Genomic DNA, 19,494 nt, shown 5'->3' on the forward strand with positions numbered 1-19,494 from the left:
TAGTGAAATATGACTCCAACTCAGTACTGTCTACATTTGCAAAATGGTATTGATTGCTAACTAAATTTCCAAAAATAAACGCCCGAAAAACGAAACCTACAACTTAATCCTCACACCGGATCTATCCAATCCGACCGCCAATACTGTCAACACGCCTACATACCCTAACAAAATCGCCACCGCCGCGCCCCTTCCCACTGTCAACGTATTAATGCTGACATTAACTGCACCAGTCAACAGGTTCGCCACCAAGAACACTGCCAACCCGTTCGCGTTGAACGCCTCCAATATCTTTGGTACGGCCATCTCATAGCTGTCACCCTGGCAGCCGTCGTAGAAGAATCTCTCTACGCTGTAAAACGCCGCGAGTTGACATGTGTTGAACGCAACAATCCATAAGAAGTACGGCAGGTTCGCCAAGCGCCTAGAGATGCCAACGCCGAGGCCCCAGTACTGGTTCACCGCGCAGAAAAGAAAGACCCAAGCCACACTCCACGAGCAGAGGGTCTTGAAGAGCTTGTTTTTGCTAGCGGTGGAGGGAAGGAGGTACATGCCCGTTGCCATTCCAGCCAGGAAGATAGCAAGGTAGCCCGAGAACGAGGAAATACCTTCTTTGTTCTGACCGAGGAGGCCATAAGCATTGCGGTCGCCGATAAGCACATATTTCTGGAGGCCCGTAGACTCCAAGACAGTTTGGTATGTGACACCGACGCCTAGCGCTAGTAGTGTGTACAGCCACGTCAGATCCAGGCTGCCAGTAGGAATACTTTGTAGTAGAGCAAGTAGCGGCGGGAGGAACCCGAGCGTAAAGAAAAAGTTCCAATGTACGCCATACTCTGTTACGTGCTCTGCGTAGTCGACACCCTTCACCATGGCCAGGCGGACAAAGCCTAGCACAATCAGAGGCGCTGAAGATCTCATAGCGCCTTTCATCCGGACTGCTAGAGTTGATGGCGCCTTCTTTGCGAAGTGGTCCTTAAGGACCTGACGTGCGCTCACCAGCCCGGAGGAGAAGACGAAGCTGCCGACACCGAGATCCATCAATGAAGTTCCCCAATTTTCGACTTTTGCAAAGCGCCGTGGGAAGATGCGGAAGTCGACGGCTAGGATGGCGATGCAAGTGATCACCATCATGGACCCGCGGTAGACGGTGAGAAATGCCTTTTTGGGCAATAGAGGTTCAGAAGGCGGGGGCGCCGTGTCATTTTTAGGTTTCGCAAGGCGCTTGGGTTTTTGGTGAGCGGCGGCGGAAGTAATGGTAAGGAAAAGTGCGGGAAGGAGGATTAAAAGGTTGAAGAGCAGTGGGAGCGAGGAATAGAGTGTTATTGAGAGAAGTATTGCGACGGTGTTCAGGAAAAAGTCTGTGACGAATTGGAGAGGCCCGTAGGGACGGAAGAAGTTCAGCCGTGTCTGTAGAGCTGAATAGAGGATATATGTCGCCTGAGAACTCGACATTAGTACTGCAGAGCTTCAATCAATATATACCCACCATTAGTAGCTAGGTAACTTACAGGCGCGACAGCAGTAACAAGATTGATCTCGGTGATGGTACCACCGGTCAGGTTAGACACAAAGTCCTCCTTGAGTGATTTCATAGACTGAGCCATATTTGAAGCTGTATCTGATCGCACATTGACGTTTGAGGGTGGCCTTTTATAACAAGCGGTGGTGTTTCCTTGCGTGTCCTTTTGCTAGTACTTAACACGTCTATGTTTCGAGAAGTTACTACTCTCGGCAACTTCCGTTGACACAGAGGTTACCCTGTTATACCGAGTGATACTTTGTGAAGCATCTAGCTTGGTGCACTCTGCCACCTTCCAACCGCTTTTTCTGACTCATAATAACTTTCTCTACATACCACCTTCACTCCTATGTTTCAGTTTCTCTTCACTACGCCTTGATGTTACGTACGTATACACTGACCGACAGATCTACAATAAATGAGAAACCTGTCATACACACCCACCCCGCCAGGACAACACCCAGGGTAGCACAAATGATCCTGAACCGAAGCAAGAAGTGCGGATGACACTCCCTGATACTTCAGGAAATTTCCATAAACGGGTCTTCACCCTTACTCCTCCAATCCTCACTCGAGTTTCAATATGAGCAACTAAGCCTTAGAAACTACAGCTCTGTCTCACCGGTACATGCTTCTGTGGTCTCTTATGAAGTACCATCGCACAGATAGCGGGCTACGGTGGTTTGGAGAAGATGGGCAAGGAAGAGAAGTCCAATCCCGGCGCATAAATGTTTATACGCATATCCTTTGTGGATACTCCCATAACTCTTTCAAGCCAAATACTCCTCTAAAATCTCTCAGTACCCGCGACAATATTCGAAAGACTCTCACCTCTCCCTGCCTAGTCATTTAGAGTTTTCCGACCACTGTTACAATCCGCAGAACAAATGCAAAAGGAGCCTTTTTTTTACAATGGCAACACAATTTTCACAATAACATCGCAATTACCAACATTGCACAATTTTCATGTCTAAAGGACGAAACTAAGGCGCAAAATTCCTCTGGCCGCGCGGGCTGCGGTACGAAGTGGAAAGAAGGTTTTCTACCCTAGCCTATATATTCCATATCAATCGCCACATTTCTACCCACTTAGTGTGGTCCATGAGCCGGCATATAAGCTCGAGCTGGCTCGGCTCGTGAGAGGTAGAGGCTCGCAAGGCTCGAGCTTTGGTGACAGCCTCATAAACTGGCTCGAGCCGGTGGTCAATGATGCAAAAAATAGGTTATTCTTACACCAAGTATAGTAAAATGGCAGATATAAGCTTCATTTCATGGAGTAATACCGTGAGAAAGGATTTATTATTTAACTCAGCATTCTAGTGGGTATAAATCCCCTCTTGGCTCCCTTGATGGCTTCTAGAGCCTAGTTCAGAGCGAGTAAACTGAGCTTGAGATCAAGCTCGAGACTAAGCTCGAGCCTTAGAGAAAACGGCTCAAGCCGGCTCAGGCTCGCTGGAAGGTGAGGCTCGCTGAGCTCGAGCCAAAAGCTCGAGCCGGGTCGGCCATGGACCACACTATACCCACTTACTAGTTTATACTCGCATTGTCTTTTCAACGAAGTTCCCACCTCTCCCTGACATCAATGCCTCTCTCTATCTTTCACGGAGAACCTCGTACTCTCTTCCTTACACCCGCATTCGTTCATCGGGAAGTCCCCCAACCAAGAAGTCTCCTTCCACAGTGCTTTTCAGCCTCTGCGGCTCTAAGCAATACTAGCTGAAGGTTTGATCAGAGTAGGAATACTGCGTGGCTCCAAATGCTCTTTTCCATGGAGACACCAAGGGTGCAAATCCTGAAGGTCGCAGGTAGAAACATCTCCTCTCAACGGCTACCAGGCAGACCGCACGCCGAAGCGCAGTTTCTGCCACGAAACATGGAGTTTTCGCACACTTTATTCTTCTTACTAATACATCTCTCGTAGCTGATAACGGGCTCCCGGCGCTTCCAAGAAATAGAACACAGTGCCAAAGAGTGGGAAAGATGAGAAGGATCGATCGAAGCGCTGTTGACTACTAGGAATATTTTTTACAGATCCGCAAGACATGGAAGGTCCGAAAACCCCCGGGCACTGGACACTAATAGATATATAATCAGGCAGCAGGCCAGTGATCTAACAATGGGTATATACCCCAGTACTAGCACTTTACGGGGCCGGATACGCCCAGGGCGAAAAGTCCTCCTTTCCCAAGCCCGATCAGGGATTACTGAGTTCGTTCAGTTGATTGACTACAATATACATATTTATACGGAGTCATACACAAAGCCAATTTCTCGGCGGTTTCTTGGCGAGAGCGAGTGATGCGATGTGATTCTCGGCATCACCTTCTATTTCTACCTACGGTCAACTAAACCTATCCGGTATGAGGGGCTCGTGTGTTATGATTCGGAATACGATGAAGGACCGACCCGATCAAGCCGGTCGAACGGAGAGTTGCCCGTTTTCCTTTTTGCTTTCTTTTTCTTCTTTCCTCCTTGGATACCTACGTACATGTAGTATGCTTCTGCTATACTCAACCCCGCCGGAGTCTCTCACATTTGCGCCAAAGAAGATTACGTACCACTTTCATAGTACCATCTATTTTAATTCTGCGAACATTAAACAATTATCAATTGACTAAGCATGACTATCTATCTTCTCTTCCCAAATTATCATAACCTGCCACTAGTATTACATTATCAAGTCCGTAGATCCAAAATTAGTTGCCTCCTTGCTTCGCAACAGTCTGGACCTGTGGCGGCTCTGCAAGCCCGTTCTCGCCCCTGCACTTCGCGAGAGCAGTCTCATAGCATGTAGACCCCTTCATCGTGTCGCTAGAGGTCTTCTTGGCAGATGCACACTGCTTGCTTGAATCGATTCTGTTTTTGTGTTAGTTACGAGGGGTAGAAGAGGAGGTGGTGGCAAACTAACCGGCATTTCCTGCAGAGATCCTCAACGTCTGTAGAGGGGTTCGTGCCGCGATATGTTTTGGCATGGTCTACGCACTCTTTTTGCTGTAGATTGGAAGGCCTGTTAGTGGAGATCAAGAAATATGTGGAAGATTTGTACATGCCTCGACCGCGGGGTCAACATCCATGGCGCTGGCGAGAGCAGCGGCGGCGAAGATGGTAAGGAGGATTGACTTGATCTGCATTTTGGGTATTTGAGTTGGGTTTGACTTGTTTGTTGGTGGTTTGATGGTATGGTAGTGAGTTGTAGATGAGAAGTCGAATACCAAGGTGGACTGATAGTTGTATTTATACACAACGTAGGTACAGCCTTGCGGGCTCGAGGAATGTTATTGATTCGCTAAAGCCTCCCACATGCGTATTAACTTTTTTTGTCGCCCCTGAACTACCGTAGAGTTGGAGTTGGGTTTACTTTTTTTTTTCTCTCTTATTCAGGGCCCAGGACCAAGTCAGGGGTTGAGTTCGTCTGTCTGTCTTCGTGATTTGTGGAGATGTCTTACTTCGGGATGGGAGATATGGGAAACCAAAATACATACATAATCAGTTATAGTAGCGAGATGTGCATGTGCACTGTACTGCCAGATCATCCAGGAACAAGTGATGTGTGGAGTTAAAGTAGACAGTTTCCCCAGATCTACACTGTTAGTTGCACTTGTGTTTTGTAGACAACTTTCCCCAAGCCTTTTGATAAGATCCGAATTCGAAGTCTCTTCAGAGCCGCGACTGAGACTTTTTCTGAGTTGTGCCACTGTCGCTAATAAACCCCTACGATTGCCACCGTTTAGTAATACATGTAGTTATGCTTAAGCTTAAAAGAGGCGCTTAAGGTTGTATTACCAACACGGGTTATGAATGCGTGACAAATTGGGATTCCTTTGCCCAAAGCTGAGAACGGGGGGTCAACGATATTTAGATTGAATACGTAGGTATTGAGCTCCAATTTTAACAAAGCATCATAAACATTCGCGTTTGCCAACGCCATCAATGCCAATGCCAGCCAGGCAAATTAGAGCCCGAACGGGACGGGCCGTATCGCCAAGTGTCGGCCACCCTCGGGCCGAACACCACTACACAGTCTTCAAAGACTCAGATTCGAAACAAGCCTTTCTATCGTGAGAAAAAAAATGCTTGTTTTGCGGATCCAGCCGGATACGGGATCCAGAGTACCCTCCAGCCGCCGGTCGTACAAGGAACGACAATTTTATCTTCATCTGGCCAACACGGGAAATCCTACTCACGAATCCAGAAATGTGGCACTTTTAACGCGCTATTATTGGTTGCTGAGCGAAACATCTTTTTCAGGCACATGAATCATGTACTACGTGGTGTTGAGCTTAATTGGGCGCCCCATGCCTATTCAGGGGCACAAAAAGAACTTCACTAATTCGTTGTTGGCCTGTACTCTACTTTGTGGGATTGGCTTCCCAGTCTGGCTCCGGAACTACCGAATCCGAGGTTTGGAAGAAGTGGGATCATTCACATCCGATGTGGATTCTATTTTGCCATCAGCGCGTCGACCAAAAAAGACGGAATTCAAGCTGAATACTTAGTGTTGCGACTTCACAAGGTTGATCAATCCGAGTGATATACCATGAACATGACTTCTCTTAATCAACAGAATCCCCTATTCCCTAGAATTAGTGTAATTGGTGATATGTTGAAAGTAAACTCCTAGGCTCTCAGTACAACTGTTAGCCACAATATGTATGCGTATATTGATATCAGGTTTCAGCTTTGCAAAGTCTGAAGCTGCTGGGTGGAGCACATAGAGTACATGTACTCTGCACTTGTGCGCGCGTTTGGCCGTCAGCTTCCCTTCACCCGCCGTATGTAATGTATCAGCCAAACCCTAATGCGAGGGCCATGATCAGCATTTGTTATCACGATAGCTTCGGTCATCTCCACCTGCGTAATTGTCAGTGCGCGAGACACATCCATCTCAATCGACACGCTGACTTGTCATCAAGTAAGCCGCAAGTTCTGGGAGCGCAACAGTTTGCTGACCTGGTAAAGCGAAATACTATTGCATGATGTTAGAGTAGGTACGCGCGTATATGCATCAATGTACTGCTCCAAATCGAGGCATTATGGTGATGAGCTCTACTAATTCGACAACCAGTTAAGGTAGCAATAGACTTGGGATAGCACCTAACGGGATTTCAGCACTCTGTAGGAATTGAATCGTGTGACCACATGTTCCATCGGTGATCAAGGTTCAGGAAGCGAGTATGTACGAGGAAGATGGGATGGCGAGGTGTCAGTTCATCGAGGTACCTGACACAAATCATCACTAGTAACAACAGAGAGATAGTCCTTCCCAAAAAAGCCCCAAGACCTGTTATGTACTCGTAGCTTTATAGCGTTTCCGAACACAACCAATATTGCATGACATACAAAAAGGTGGATTTGGCGCTTTTTCGTATGTCATGCAATATTGGTCGTGTTCGGAAACGCTATAAAGCTACGAGTATATCAGTAGAGTAGAGTATAGTAGTCTTAGATACCTAGAATACTACGTGTAACATCGAATTGTACGAGACGTTCTTTTGAGGACGCATGAGAGCGCATAAGTCTGTTAATGGTGGATTTCTTGAAGGCCTGCGAGGCCGTCAAGCAAAGATTCCTTTTTGGCAGATCTAATAATTCTGCCCGCACGGCAAAATGGAGCCGTTGCGAAGTTTTAAGACTTTTTCAGGTGGAGTACATTCCTCATGCATGTCCAGGAGGTGTTCATCTGATCATGAAGACAATGGACCGACCTGGCCCTCCCCCCGTTTTATTTGTGACTGATCAATACGGCGTAGTTGTTCGTATAGGTAAATACATGCACATACATAGGTAACTTGAGCAGAATAGTTATTTCGCGTCCTTGTATGCAGAGCCACACTCAGAAATCTTAGAATTGATACAGGCCTGGCAATAGCCCAGACATGCACAAAAAAAGGATAAGCTAAGATCAATGATAATGTATCAATTGGATGTAGGCAAAAAAAAAAAAAAGAAAAGCCCAGTACAGCTGTATCTATGATTGGTACCATAACTACATCTGTCTAGTACATTGATATCAGGCTACCGCAACTATGCGAGTGATCTCTCATGCTCATACAGCATGAGGAAGAATTATTTTAGTGTGTGTGGGGTCTAATAAAAAGCTCCTTGTGAGTGATTGTGGTAGGGCGCCGGTTCTTCCAGTATTTCTGTGGTGACATTGTCGACGTTTCCTGAAATCCATGCTGCTGGCGATATCTAAACCCTAGAAAGTCGTCCGCAGCGGGGGGAGGACCAGCAAAAATTAAATGATCATACTCGTCAAGATCTTCCTGAAGCACGTATACATTCCCATCTACGCCATCAATCGGCGCTGTAGACGGCACAAGCCACAGTGGCTGTCCCTCCCCACTCCTAATCATCCTCTCCATGACCGTCAGCTTAACTGGCTCCTTCATACCCTTCCAGTAGTGTATGTCATCAGTTCCGTCCGTCCACTTCATCCGCAACGTGAATTTCATCTTCTCCGACGTGCACATTGCCTTGAATAGCGCAGTACAAAGCGTATCCTCACATACATAATGCGTGGTACTCCATCCCCCGCCCCTAACCGCCTGGTCCGGATCATATAGCGTCTTGTCTGTACATATTCTCACCACGACGTGCTCATGCGGCTTGCTGTCATCGTCTGTTACGAGCCATCTTGGACAAATCCTCCCCTTCTTCCCCGTATACTCCAGCAACGCCTGCAGCGCCCTCATGTTCCTGCTATCTGTGTAGAACAATATACATTCGTAGAAAATATGAGTTCTCACCAACTCCTGGATTCTTTTCAAATGTTCCAGTGTTTCATCGCAGTTCCCAAGGTACGCAAAGTACCAATGCATGATCCCGTTCACAAGACGGAATACAAAGAGATACTTGTACTCCACAAACTCGACGGTGAGTATATCTTCTGCCGTCCGTTGATAAGGCCACAAGACCTGCACTGTGGCTCTAGAAGGGCTGTCACGCGTGTTCTGGTGGTCTTGGAACACGAAGTCAAGCACGTCTTGGAAGCCCTGGTGCCTCATTTCACCGTGTGGACCTAGGATGTAGACTGTCCGCCCGCCAGCAATACTCTTGCGTATTTTGAGGTAAATATTTTTGGACTCGCTGGAGCCTGGAGCTGGGCCGACGTGCAGCGGGACTTTTCTGATTCGTCGTGGAGGCGGGTTGAAAACAGTGATGCTTTGAGGTGGGCCCTTCATCTTTTTCCTTGCGAGTTGTGTTATTATAGAATATAACTTGCGTAGTTAGAGTGGTGCAATTTAAATCTATCATGCTTTAATTTTGTATAGGTGGCTACTGGTGGTGTTGCGGTAAACTGTTGTTTGTCGTAAAAAAGCCATGTGTGTGGAAGTTCGTTCTGATACTGTTAAAGCCGGTCGGATTTCTCATACACCAAATGTACCGAGCCGTACCAATAAGGCCATATAACCCTCAAATTGTAATATTAAATCACATCAAGTTCTTTTCTTTGAAGCCCATGTTTCAACTTCGAGCAGCATATTATGTGGAAAGTTGAAGACACTTTGACGATAACTCGCATTGATTGACAGGTGCAAGAGGTGTCCCTTTCATCGTTCTAAGCTGCCTCTTCAAGATCCGAGACGACGATAGAACATATATATTCGATTGTAGGCTCCCTCTCCTGATAATAGTAGAAAGCCCCAATTCTTACATTAGAAACGTTGCTAATTCATCCCCAATGCGTAGACTCTCAGAACGATACTTGAGCTTGTGAACTTCACTGATATTAATACCAACAGCTAGTTCGGGATAACCGCCAAGCAATATCTCCACAGGGTTAGGTCTCCTGCAGGAACCGTCCCATCCGTCGGGCCGTACCACAAGCTCCAGCATCTGCTGCTGCCTGCATCATCACTACTCACATCATCTCATCAGCACCACCGATCAGCACCTCACGACCTCAACAAACCTCACAATGCCACCCCTAATTCCTCTCGTCGACTACTCCGACTCTGACTCTGACTCGGACACCTCCTCCTCCCCTGATGCCAAACGCGCCAAACCCAATTCCACCAGCACCGCCTCGGGGCTCCCACCTCTCCCCTCACGTTTCCACGACCTCTACGCCGTCGCCCCACGCATCGGACAGCAAGACGACCCCTCGCTCCACGGCGGACGCAAGCGCTCCATCCCGCACGTGCAGGGCAATTGGCCGACCCACGTCTACATTGAGTGTAACCCACCCTCCATCCCCGCCCCAGCTCCAGCAGAGAAACAGGGAGGGAGGCACAGAGAGCTGACGGAGAATCTGGAGGGCATTTGTCGCGTTTAGAGTTCGACTGCTTGGACGAAGTGTTTCGGACTCTTGCGGGCGTTGGGGAGCGCGAGGAGGGCCTCGCCGTAGAGAGCCATCTCAAGAGTGATCTGGGCGGCGAGCTGCCGTTGCATCTGAGTCTCAGTAGGCCCAATGTGCTGGCCACGGCACAGAGAGACGGGTTTATGGAACTCTTGGGGGACCGTGTGGAGAGGCTGAGGGTTAAGCCGTTCGTCTCTCTTGAATTTACCTTATTTTTTCGTTCTTGCTGGGGATTGTTGCTGGGGAGATGACTGATGTGGGGATAGGTTTGCGATCGACTTTACAGGCTGGGAATGGGTTAGCAATTTTGATCAGACTCGTTGGTTCTTTGTGATGAAGGCTTCGAAGGGGCCTGAGAAGGAGGTTTGTAGTCTTGGTGGTTGTCGTTGCGGGTAGTACAGGCCCGACCTGAAGCTGATGATGAGCTTATAGCTTTCTCGCTTGCTGGAGCTCTCGAACCGTACCTTTGAAGCGTTCGGGCAGCCGCCGCTGTACTCGCAGGGCGCGGATAAGCTGGACGGGTTCCATGTCTCCCTTGCGTGGTCTTTGAAGAAGCCCAGTGACGAGACAATGCAGAAGATGGAGAAGGCAATAATGGGCGAAGAGTGCTGCGGTAAGAAGATCATTACTTTGAAAGGAAGGCCCCAGCGCATGACGATGGATGTGGAGACTATCAGGGTCAAGATTGGCAATGTAGTCCATGCTGTTGAGCTGAATAGGAAGGAGAAGGAGGAAGGCAGTAATAGTAAGAAGAGGAGGTTTTCGAGCTCGAAGTGAGTACTCGTTCGATTGAAGCCTATCTATGCTTGGGTGTACTTTACGTTAGTGCCACTTAAAAATAAATGCAATTGTTACTTGTGTTGCAGATGATGGAGTGGCAGAATTTGAACTACGTTGCCCTTAGAGGGCTACACTGACTGGCACTTGCACGAACTATCACTCGGTGAGGCCTATACCCACTTTAACTCGGTCCCCTGATAGAAATGCTGTACGATACACTGCGTAGTAAACCAATCATTTCCCTACCACCGCAAGTGTCCTGAATTCATTTTGTGTTCGGCGCTTGTAATCAATCCCAGTTTATATGCGTGTTGCGTACTCCCGGCACGAGGATTTCGGTTCGCAGTGGGTGAAACACATTATGCTTTTAAATGTTACATGTGAACGATTTGTTTCTCGTGAAGTGTTATCTTTGTTTCACGTAACAATGCCAACGTGTGAAACAAAGCTTTCGAGAATACTATTTAAAATAGCAGCGAATGAGTACGATTTAATTATCGTCCAGTAACACGGTTTCCTGAACGATAATTATAACAATTGTTTCCATGGGAGATAGAGGTCTTTTATAATAATTGTAAGTATTTTCAGAAGCTGCTCTAGCTTGGTTGAACTTCGAGATTGCGCAGGCCATTCAAGGTAACAAGCGCAACCATTGAAGTCTTGGCGCCACCACCCCGGGTTCTTGCATCAGCTCCCACAACCTCTCTCCATCATCAATCAACTCCAACCTCCACCACCACCACCCACCTCACCTTAAACCTCACAACTCCAAAGCCCCACAACCCCCCCCACCAACCGCCCACCATGTCTCTCGACAAGCAAGCCGCGGCCTTCACCAAGTCCGTGCAGGCGCAAGCCAACTTCAGCGGCCCGCGACGCGTCGCCGCGCCCACCACCTCCACCACCCCCGCCGCCGCCAGCACGCCCACCACGGCGCCCAAACGCAAGCGCATCGTAGACCGGACCAAGCCTGTCGCGCCGCCCATCGTCTACTCGCAGCCCACCGACACCTCGCTGGGCACGCAGCACATGATGACGCAAGTGCACCACGCCATCCAGCACCTCAAGCAGCGCGAGGTGCCCCAAACCCCCGAACAGATCGCCAGCTACCTGTCCATCCAGATGACACCGACCCTGCTGCAGGTGCTGAAGCAGAACGAGCGCCTCACGTGGAACCCCGCCCAGGGCACGCTCGAGTATAAGCCGATCCACAACATCCGCAGTGCGCAGGCGCTGCTGGCGCATCTGCAGCAGCAGACGACGGCGCAGGGGTTGAGCGTGAAGGAGCTGAAGGATGGGTGGGCTGGTGCGGTGGAGACGATTGCGGATTTGGAGGAGAGCGGGGATATACTGGTGACGAGGACGAAGAAGGACAATCAGCCGAGGATGGTCTGGATTAATGATAAGACGCTGGATATCATTGTCGAGGACGAGTTTAAGGCGATCTGGCATAAGATTGTGATCCCGCCGCCGGGTGACCTGCCTGGCGAGTTGGAGAAGGCTGGGTTGAAGCCGACGAGTGTGGACCCAGCGACTATCAAGAAGGAGGTCAAGGGCGGGGCGCAGAAGGGAAGGAAGAGGGCGCAGAACAGGAGGGTGAAGGTCAGCAATGTCCATATGAACCACATCCTTAAGGACTCGAAGGACTTGAAGAGGTAGTGGGACTGTGGGGGTGAAGGTATTTCTTTCTTTCCTTGTGTTCTTCTAAGGCGTTGGATTTAGGTTTCCTTTCTTTTGTGTGTCCAAAATTGATACTATTCAAGCAGCATTATGGCTGCTTGGGTTTAGGATAGGGTTCTATAGAGGATTTTTTTTTTAACTTTTTCCCTTTTTTGATTTGAGATAAGTCGATAAATTGCACGGTGCTGGTATGTATTTGTGCAATTTACAAATATAAATTATAATTACATATGTAACTGTACCAATATCCATGATTGTGATAAAACCTTGCCGTACAAATTAAGCCCAGTAATACAGCCAAATAGTAAATCCTCCAATAAAGCTGCTTGAGAATAGTAATCTCATCAAGTTCGAACTAGGATTAAGTATCATTGACACCCAAAGCCATTATCTCCGGCACAAACTGCCCAAGACCCCCTCCTATTCTATATCTAAACTACTAGGCTAGTACATGTAGTCTTAGTCAATGGCCCTGAATGTTACATTCCTTGACTGTCCCAATTCTAGTCTTTGTTTGGCAGTGAATAATAGCACGATTGTGAACATGTAACTTTCTATCAAAAAGCCCGTTTACCCTTTATTTGGATGCAGCCCTATCTACATGGACCAGCAATAGAACTATATGTACTAGTTCTCACCTAGAATACCGCCATTCACCGCCCACAGCAGTCTGTCTATAAAAGGCCCTTGCGGCCTCTCTCCTCATTCCATATCACAGTCACCCCATCTCAAAAACACTACGAACCAGCCTCCAACACAAACCACAAATCACAACCATGAGTCTCCTTCCCAACCCCTACCGCCTCCCCGACACCCTCTATATCTATCACGATACCCCACCACCACTCACACGGCCCCCCTGTCCCCTCCCCACCCTGCAAGACCTCGAAGAAGCCGCCGATAATAGCATCCTCGACATCGACCACAACACCGACGGGATGGAGGCCTTCCTCGACCGCCCGCAGCCGTACTCCGTTGAGGAGAAGGGGCGTGCTGCGGTGCTGCTGAATACGGCGGAGAAGGAGGTGGGGGTGGTGAATACGCATAGGGGCGTGTGTGTGCTGCTGAGGGGCAGTGGGGTGGGTGAGGGGAGGCTGGCGGAGTTGCAGCGGAGGTTGGAGGATGCGGCGAGGGATAGTGCGGAGGTGGCGGGGGAGCTGTGGGCATTGGTGATGGAGTAGGGATTCTTCCCCTTTTTTCTTTCTTTTAGTGTTGGTTGGTAAATGGTATTTTTGTGGTTGACTCTGCTTGCTGTATAAATTAGGGGTTTGGGAATAACTGCGCCTGAAGATTGACATTTTATTTATTTATTTGTAGTATTATAGTTGGACATTTATTAAATTATTGATGGTTTCCGCGCCCATTAATAGTGTATGAATCGTAGATGCCCCATTTTTCGATACTTTAATGTTTAAATGTTGAGAGCAGTGGGCTTGTCATTGTTTAGTGAATTGACTTTAAATATGTATTGCTAAGCCTTTGAAGATCTAGCCTTTGAAGCTCTAGCTTTCCTGTAGTTGAGTGATCTTTCTGATGTAGAAATATGTTTGCTGAGCCCATACATGCCATGTTTTCGCGGGATCCAAGTTTCTATCGTTGCTCGAATACGGTATTAAGACTTGTTGTGTCCAAACTGATGTTCAACATTATTCTGATACCGCGACTTTTTAAGAATAGCTAGCCATCTAGATATTGTTGGCCGTATAAGATAAAGGGCCTGTACTACCAGCAAGACCCAACATTGACAGCTGCGCTGATTCGCTAGATCCAAATCCAGGACCAAAATGATTGCTGTAAACGACCCACATAAAGACCCCCTCCGCGAGGGCCGGGTTCATGACCTCGCCAGCCATTTCAATTGTGGCACTTGGTAAACTGTCTGTCTGCTCCGCGCCGTGGGTACGTATACGGAGTCTGTCGTATTCTATATATATACCGCGCGCCAGAGGAGCAGAGTTTATAGACGAACCCAATCCAATGCCAAGATCAAGTCTCCCTGGAGGCTGGGGTACGTAGAAACACTATTTCCCCAACACTTTTTTCCTCCGAGTGATCGCGCGTGAAGCCAAGACTTTGCTTTGCTGCACCTATGTAGCATGTGACAGTGCAGCGCAGTCGATCGCGAGAACCATGACCCCGTCCGTTTGGTTTGCAGTGCACGTTTCCCCCATCCCGCAGCATCCACCGCAGGAACTGGCTGGGAATACAGAAAGAAGTTCCCGGAGCAAGCCGGACGGGTAAAATCATCATCCCATTGTTGTATGTAGTATGTATGCTGCACCGATTAATTGATCAGATGGCCGGTTTATTCGCAGGGTTGCTTGCAGTGCTGTTGCGGACACCTGTTCGGTTGCGTACCAGGTCCACGCGTAAATACTGTATGGATGCAGTTGAGATGCGATAGGGATGGGGATAGGGATGGGGATAGATGGGGATAAATGGGGATAGGGATAGGAAGAGGGCAGAATACCTAGAATACCTAGAATAGAGAAGAGGCCTCTCCCCTTCTTCTCGCGCCTGCATGGAGGGCCCTGGCATAACTAATCTTATCGATCACATCTGGCAGTCTGTCTGCTGGCTATTGGGTTTCAAACTGGTGAGAGGAGAGAAAGATCGTAGACCGTAGAGGGCCCCTACCTACTCTCCATTCTAAAGTACACTAGGCTGCTGCTGCTGCTGCCCAGCTCTAACAGGTTCCGAACAACACCTAACTACCTCTGTTCCTGTCACCTCCCTTTCTTTTCTTTCTTCTTTCTTCTTCTTCCACACTTCTTCTTCGCATTAATCTTCCTGCCCCATTACAACGCAACCCCCATTCTCCGAGCAGCAGCCCTCCCTTCTCGTTTCAAACACCACACCGTCGTCATGGCTTCCTGGGTGGATACGCGGACACTACACCAGAAACCGTTGAGAGGTAACAACTTTTCCCATCTCCCATCCCCCATCCCCCGTTGCCCCTGTCCCCTATTCCCGTCCGTCGCCGGGAAACCACAAATCAAGCATCCCAAGTAAAATAGAAGCAGGCCTTAAATTCCAATACTTACAAAATGCGCAGAGAAACGGAAGAGTTCCGAGACGCTGCCCGATGACCAATTGATCCACCTGAAAAGCTACCGTTACCAGGCGGTCGACAAATCACTCATCTCGCGGTACATCCTAAAGCACTACGTAGGTTCTTCATTGGGCAGAGGAGAAGAAAGAAAAAAGCGCGTTGCACATATACTGATCGGTTGGTGATGCTATGTAGTGGAACTTCATGGTTGAGCTGCTGCCGCGATGGCTCGCGCCGAATGCGGTCACGCTGATCGGCTTCGGGTTCATCGTCACGAATGTCGCGTGTCTGGCCTACTTCATGCCCGACCTGGTGGGGCCCGGGCCGAGCTGGCTCTACTATTCGTTTGCGTTCGGGCTGTGGGCGTACTCGACGATGGATAACATCGATGGGAAGCAGGCGCGGAGGACGGGGTCCAGCTCGCCGCTGGGGGAGTTGTTTGAGTATGTTTCTCCTTCATGAATCCTGACCGGAAGTGTCGCGGCGAGGTGCTAATATGGTTTTTTTTTGACTCGCGACAGCCATGGTATCGATTCTCTCAACTGCACTTTAGGTAGGTTGACTTCCGGTGGTGATTTGGCGGGATTGGCGACTGATGGGTGTTACAGCTAGTCTTTGCGAAACTGCGTCTATGGGCCTGGGACCCTCGAAGGCTGGCGCTTTCACGGCGCTGATTCCGTGCTTGCCCATGTTCTTCTCTACTTGGGAGACTTACCACACCCACGTTCTCTACCTTGGATACTTCAACGGCCCGACGGAAGGTCTCATCATTGCCTGCAGTTTGATGGCTGCGTCTGGTTACTACGGGCCTGAAATCTGGACCCACAAGCTCTCTGAGGTTTTCGGCGACCACTGGATCTTTGGCGACTACTCTATCCGCGACATCTGGATCCCGGTCATTCTCGGCTCGTTCTTGGTCGCACACTTGCCTTTCTGTGTTTATAATGTGATTGTAGCCCGGCGCCGCCAGAATCTACCCGTACTCCCGATCTTCTTGGAATGGACCCCGATCATCATCTTCACTGCCAGCTGTGTTTTCTGGCTCGGCAGCGAGCATAGCAGCTTGTTGACTGAGAACCACTTGATCCTGTTCTGTATCACTATGAGCTTTGTGTTTGGGCGCATGACTACCAAGATCATCCTGGCACACTTGACAAAGCAGCCGTTCCCATATTGGACCATCATGTTGGCGCCGTTGATGGGCGGTGCTGTGTTGGTCAACCTGCCACTTGTTGGACTGTGAGTGAATACTTATTCTTGGGACTCCATTATAGAGTTGCTGACCAATGGATTGATATAGCCCTGCGATCACTCCGCTCTACGAGCTCTACTACCTCCGCGCCTACTGCGCGTTTGCCTTTGTCGTGTACACGCGCTGGGCGATGTTGGTCATTGATGCCATCTGCGGCTACCTCGGAATCAGGTGTCTCCGCATCCCCTACCCGCCCCCGGTCAGGCCGGGAGTGCTCAACGGCGTCACCAGCCCCAAGAAGCAGAGGGCGGCGTAAGCGGGCAGTGTGGCAGAAGACGGGATTCGAAGCTTCTTTGTGGGTATTTTACTTTTATTTTATTACATATGTAATTGTGCGTGGCGGGATAGGGTAGGGGGGGAATAGACACGGGGAAGCGGGGAACGGGGGGGGAGAGGGGTGTCGGCGGGAATATATTTGTTCAACACATTAATTAAGGGGAGAGGGGATGGGGAGTGGGGAGTTTGTAACCTTTTTTTTATCTTTTTACTGTAACTTGAATTGATGGGTAATGAACGAAACCTGACTCTAGATCATATCATGCCTGCGTATGTGTGGGGTGTTGCGGTTGTTTGTATGTAAAAGTTTTTTTTATCTTTTTTCTTGGGTGGTCGTGAGGGCGAGGAAGGCAAGATGGGATACCCGCTGATGTCTGGTTTAATTGAAATGGCTTATCTGGGTGTATCTGTTTGTGACAATGAGAGTGTGAATGCGTGTGAGTGAGAGAGTGAGTGATCTGTTGTGTTCTATGGCCGTCACGTGAGTACGTGAAACACACCCCCACGCGTACGCCCTGCAAACTCTCAGCCCCAACCGTGGCAGAGATTGATCGATATCTGCTCAATTGCAGTCTTCAGTGGATCATCATACTCCCATTCACGCAGAACTCTCTTCTCTTCATCACCACCATCTCCCCTTGATCTGCCGTCTTCTTCTGCGTGTGAAATATTCAGCCCCCAGACCCCACGTTACCCGGCCCGTACGTCAATTGCAACCCTCAACCCTCCCAGCGTGAGATCCCCCGAGTCAATCCAAAATCCTCCCCGAACAAACTCCACCCAATTGCACCCAATCAATCCCCACAACCACAGGAGTAGCCAGCACTCACTCACGAGCCATCGCCACACAATGTCCGACCCGCTCCTCCCCCGGGCCCCGCCGCATACCGCCGCCCCGACCCCGACGACATGGCCGAGACCGAACTGATGCTGCGCCAGAAGCTGACCGAGAGCTCGTCGTGGAACCAGATGGCGCCGCCGCCTGTTCCCGTCCCTGCGCCTGTCCCTGTTCCGGTTGCCGCTGAGGTCCCAGTGCCCGCGCCTGTGCCGCCTGTCTACGACCCTGCCCCCGTCCCTGCTGAGGCCCCGACACTCGTCGAGGGGGAGGAGGGGGGAGGTGATGAGGCGGCGGCGGCGGGGGCAGCGGCGGGGGCAAAGAAGACGCCTGCGAAGAGTAGGGCTAGGGCTGGTACGGGGGCGGGCAGGAGTACGAGGAGGAGGAAGACGAGTAGTACGCCGATTAAGGATGAGAGCGACGTAAGTCGAAGTCCCCCCCCCCCACCTTCCTTCCCCTCATTCCCGCAGCCACCATCTAACATAACCCGCGCGCCTAGAACCCCTCCTCCGAAGAATTCACCATGGAAGGCATCAAGACCAAATCCGGCCGCAAGGTCCACCGCCCCGCGCACTTCAACCCGGCCCAAAAACAACCCTCCCGCCGGCGGGGTCCCTACCGCCGCATCCACGACTCGCGCATCTGCAAGATCTGCCAGCGCGGCCACAGCCCGCAGAGCAACATGATCGTCTTCTGCGACGGCTGCAACACGCCCTTCCACCAGCTGTGCCACGACCCGCCCATCGACGACCTCGTGATCGCCGTCGCGGAGGCCGAGTGGTTCTGCAGCGCTTGTGCCAAGAAACGGGAGGAGAAGCCTTTGGCCACGGGGCTGAGCGGCCAGGGGCTCACCGAGGATGAGAAGAGGACGTATTTGGCGAGTTTGCCGCTGGGGAGCCTGGTGGAGCTGGTGTTCTTTGCGGAGAGGGCGCATCCGGAGTTGCCGCTGTATGATCCGCAGACGAGGAGGATTGTCGAGGCGATTAAGAGCGCGAGTGTGGCGGCGGTGGCGAAGGAGGATGGGGGTGTGGAGGTGGGGGGAGGGGGCGGGGAGGCGGTGGTGGGTGGGGAGGCTGAGGGGGGGGGAGTGCCGAATTGGGAGGATATGATTGTGAGGGCGATTCTGGCGATCGCTGATGAGAAGGGCAGTCAGGCGAAAGCTATCTTTGAGTGGCTCGGGAAGTACGTCCACTACCCCTCCCTACCCCCCCCCCCCGCCCCCAAATTCCACATACACAAAACTAACGAAACCATAGCAACTACCCCGCCATCGAAGGCCGCGACATCCGCTCCGAGGCACAAGGCTCTCTCCAATCCGCACTGCGCAAGAACCGCCTCCTCCGCGAGGGCCACAGCTACAAAGTCAACCCCGCCTTCGTCTCCAAGCCCACACACACCATGCTCGACAGCATCCCAATCATTGCGCCCGGCTCGGGCATCAAGCTGCCGCCCGAGACGGAGGACCTGCTGGTCGATGATGATCTCGTCGCGTTCAGCCATAAGTGGCGGCTGGGCGTGGCGCCGGAGGATCAGGATGCCGAGGGCGAGCTGGATGCGGAGGGGGTGGAAGATGCGGAGGGGGTGGAGGACGCGGAGGGGGTGGAAGATGCGGAGGGGGTGGAGGATGTCGTTATGTAGGGTGTCCGTCTCATCCTTTGCGCCTGTTATTCTTTTTTGCTATTTTGCTATTTTTGTAGTGTTTTGGGGGGCGGGCGAGCTGGGTGTATTTTTAGGGTTTTCTATTGTTTTTCTATCGTTTTTTACCCCGAGAGTTTAATTAGTGTTATGGAATCAA

The 19,494-nt window shown here is 50.3% G+C and overlaps 8 protein-coding genes across 8 annotated transcripts; 5 read left to right on the forward strand and 3 right to left on the reverse strand.

Moving 5' to 3' along the window:
• Positions 1-96: 96 nt before the first annotated feature.
• LAJ45_04461 (uncharacterized protein) lies at positions 97-1,607 on the reverse strand (the record flags this gene model as incomplete). Its single annotated transcript, XM_046114041.1, has 2 exons — positions 97-1,440; positions 1,512-1,607. 2 exons carry the CDS (start codon positions 1,605-1,607, stop codon positions 97-99), a joined length of 1,440 nt encoding a protein of 479 aa, XP_045972563.1.
• A 2,611-nt stretch (positions 1,608-4,218) lies between these two features.
• On the reverse strand, positions 4,219-4,653 carry LAJ45_04462 (uncharacterized protein; the record flags this gene model as incomplete). Its single annotated transcript, XM_046114042.1, has 3 exons — positions 4,219-4,378; positions 4,431-4,513; positions 4,573-4,653. 3 exons carry the CDS (start codon positions 4,651-4,653, stop codon positions 4,219-4,221), a joined length of 324 nt encoding a protein of 107 aa, XP_045972564.1.
• Positions 4,654-7,593: 2,940 nt separating this feature from the next.
• LAJ45_04463 (uncharacterized protein) lies at positions 7,594-8,706 on the reverse strand (the record flags this gene model as incomplete). The annotated part of the gene is made up of 1 exon (XM_046114043.1): positions 7,594-8,706. The coding sequence occupies one exon, from the start codon at positions 8,704-8,706 to the stop codon at positions 7,594-7,596; it is 1,113 nt and encodes a 370-aa protein (XP_045972565.1).
• Positions 8,707-9,443: 737 nt separating this feature from the next.
• Positions 9,444-10,601, forward strand: LAJ45_04464 (uncharacterized protein; the record flags this gene model as incomplete). The annotated part of the gene is made up of 4 exons (XM_046114044.1): positions 9,444-9,702; positions 9,783-10,011; positions 10,091-10,187; positions 10,257-10,601. The coding sequence occupies 4 exons, from the start codon at positions 9,444-9,446 to the stop codon at positions 10,599-10,601; spliced, it is 930 nt and encodes a 309-aa protein (XP_045972566.1).
• An 807-nt stretch (positions 10,602-11,408) lies between these two features.
• On the forward strand, positions 11,409-12,263 carry LAJ45_04465 (uncharacterized protein; the record flags this gene model as incomplete). Its single annotated transcript, XM_046114045.1, has 1 exon — positions 11,409-12,263. One exon carries the CDS (start codon positions 11,409-11,411, stop codon positions 12,261-12,263), a length of 855 nt encoding a protein of 284 aa, XP_045972567.1.
• A 797-nt stretch (positions 12,264-13,060) lies between these two features.
• LAJ45_04466 (uncharacterized protein) lies at positions 13,061-13,465 on the forward strand (the record flags this gene model as incomplete). The annotated part of the gene is made up of 1 exon (XM_046114046.1): positions 13,061-13,465. One exon carries the CDS (start codon positions 13,061-13,063, stop codon positions 13,463-13,465), a length of 405 nt encoding a protein of 134 aa, XP_045972568.1.
• Positions 13,466-15,149: 1,684 nt separating this feature from the next.
• LAJ45_04467 (uncharacterized protein) lies at positions 15,150-16,844 on the forward strand (the record flags this gene model as incomplete). Its single annotated transcript, XM_046114047.1, has 6 exons — positions 15,150-15,198; positions 15,340-15,452; positions 15,532-15,779; positions 15,858-15,889; positions 15,945-16,575; positions 16,637-16,844. The coding sequence occupies 6 exons, from the start codon at positions 15,150-15,152 to the stop codon at positions 16,842-16,844; spliced, it is 1,281 nt and encodes a 426-aa protein (XP_045972569.1).
• A 929-nt stretch (positions 16,845-17,773) lies between these two features.
• Positions 17,774-19,337, forward strand: LAJ45_04468 (uncharacterized protein; the record flags this gene model as incomplete). Its single annotated transcript, XM_046114048.1, has 3 exons — positions 17,774-18,121; positions 18,199-18,881; positions 18,956-19,337. 3 exons carry the CDS (start codon positions 17,774-17,776, stop codon positions 19,335-19,337), a joined length of 1,413 nt encoding a protein of 470 aa, XP_045972570.1.
• Between the last annotated feature and the right edge of the window lie 157 nt (positions 19,338-19,494).

This window comes from Morchella importuna (genome assembly GCF_003444635.1).
Source record: "Morchella importuna strain M04M26 chromosome Unknown Morimp01GS011, whole genome shotgun sequence".
NCBI lineage: Eukaryota > Fungi > Ascomycota > Pezizomycetes > Pezizales > Morchellaceae > Morchella > Morchella importuna.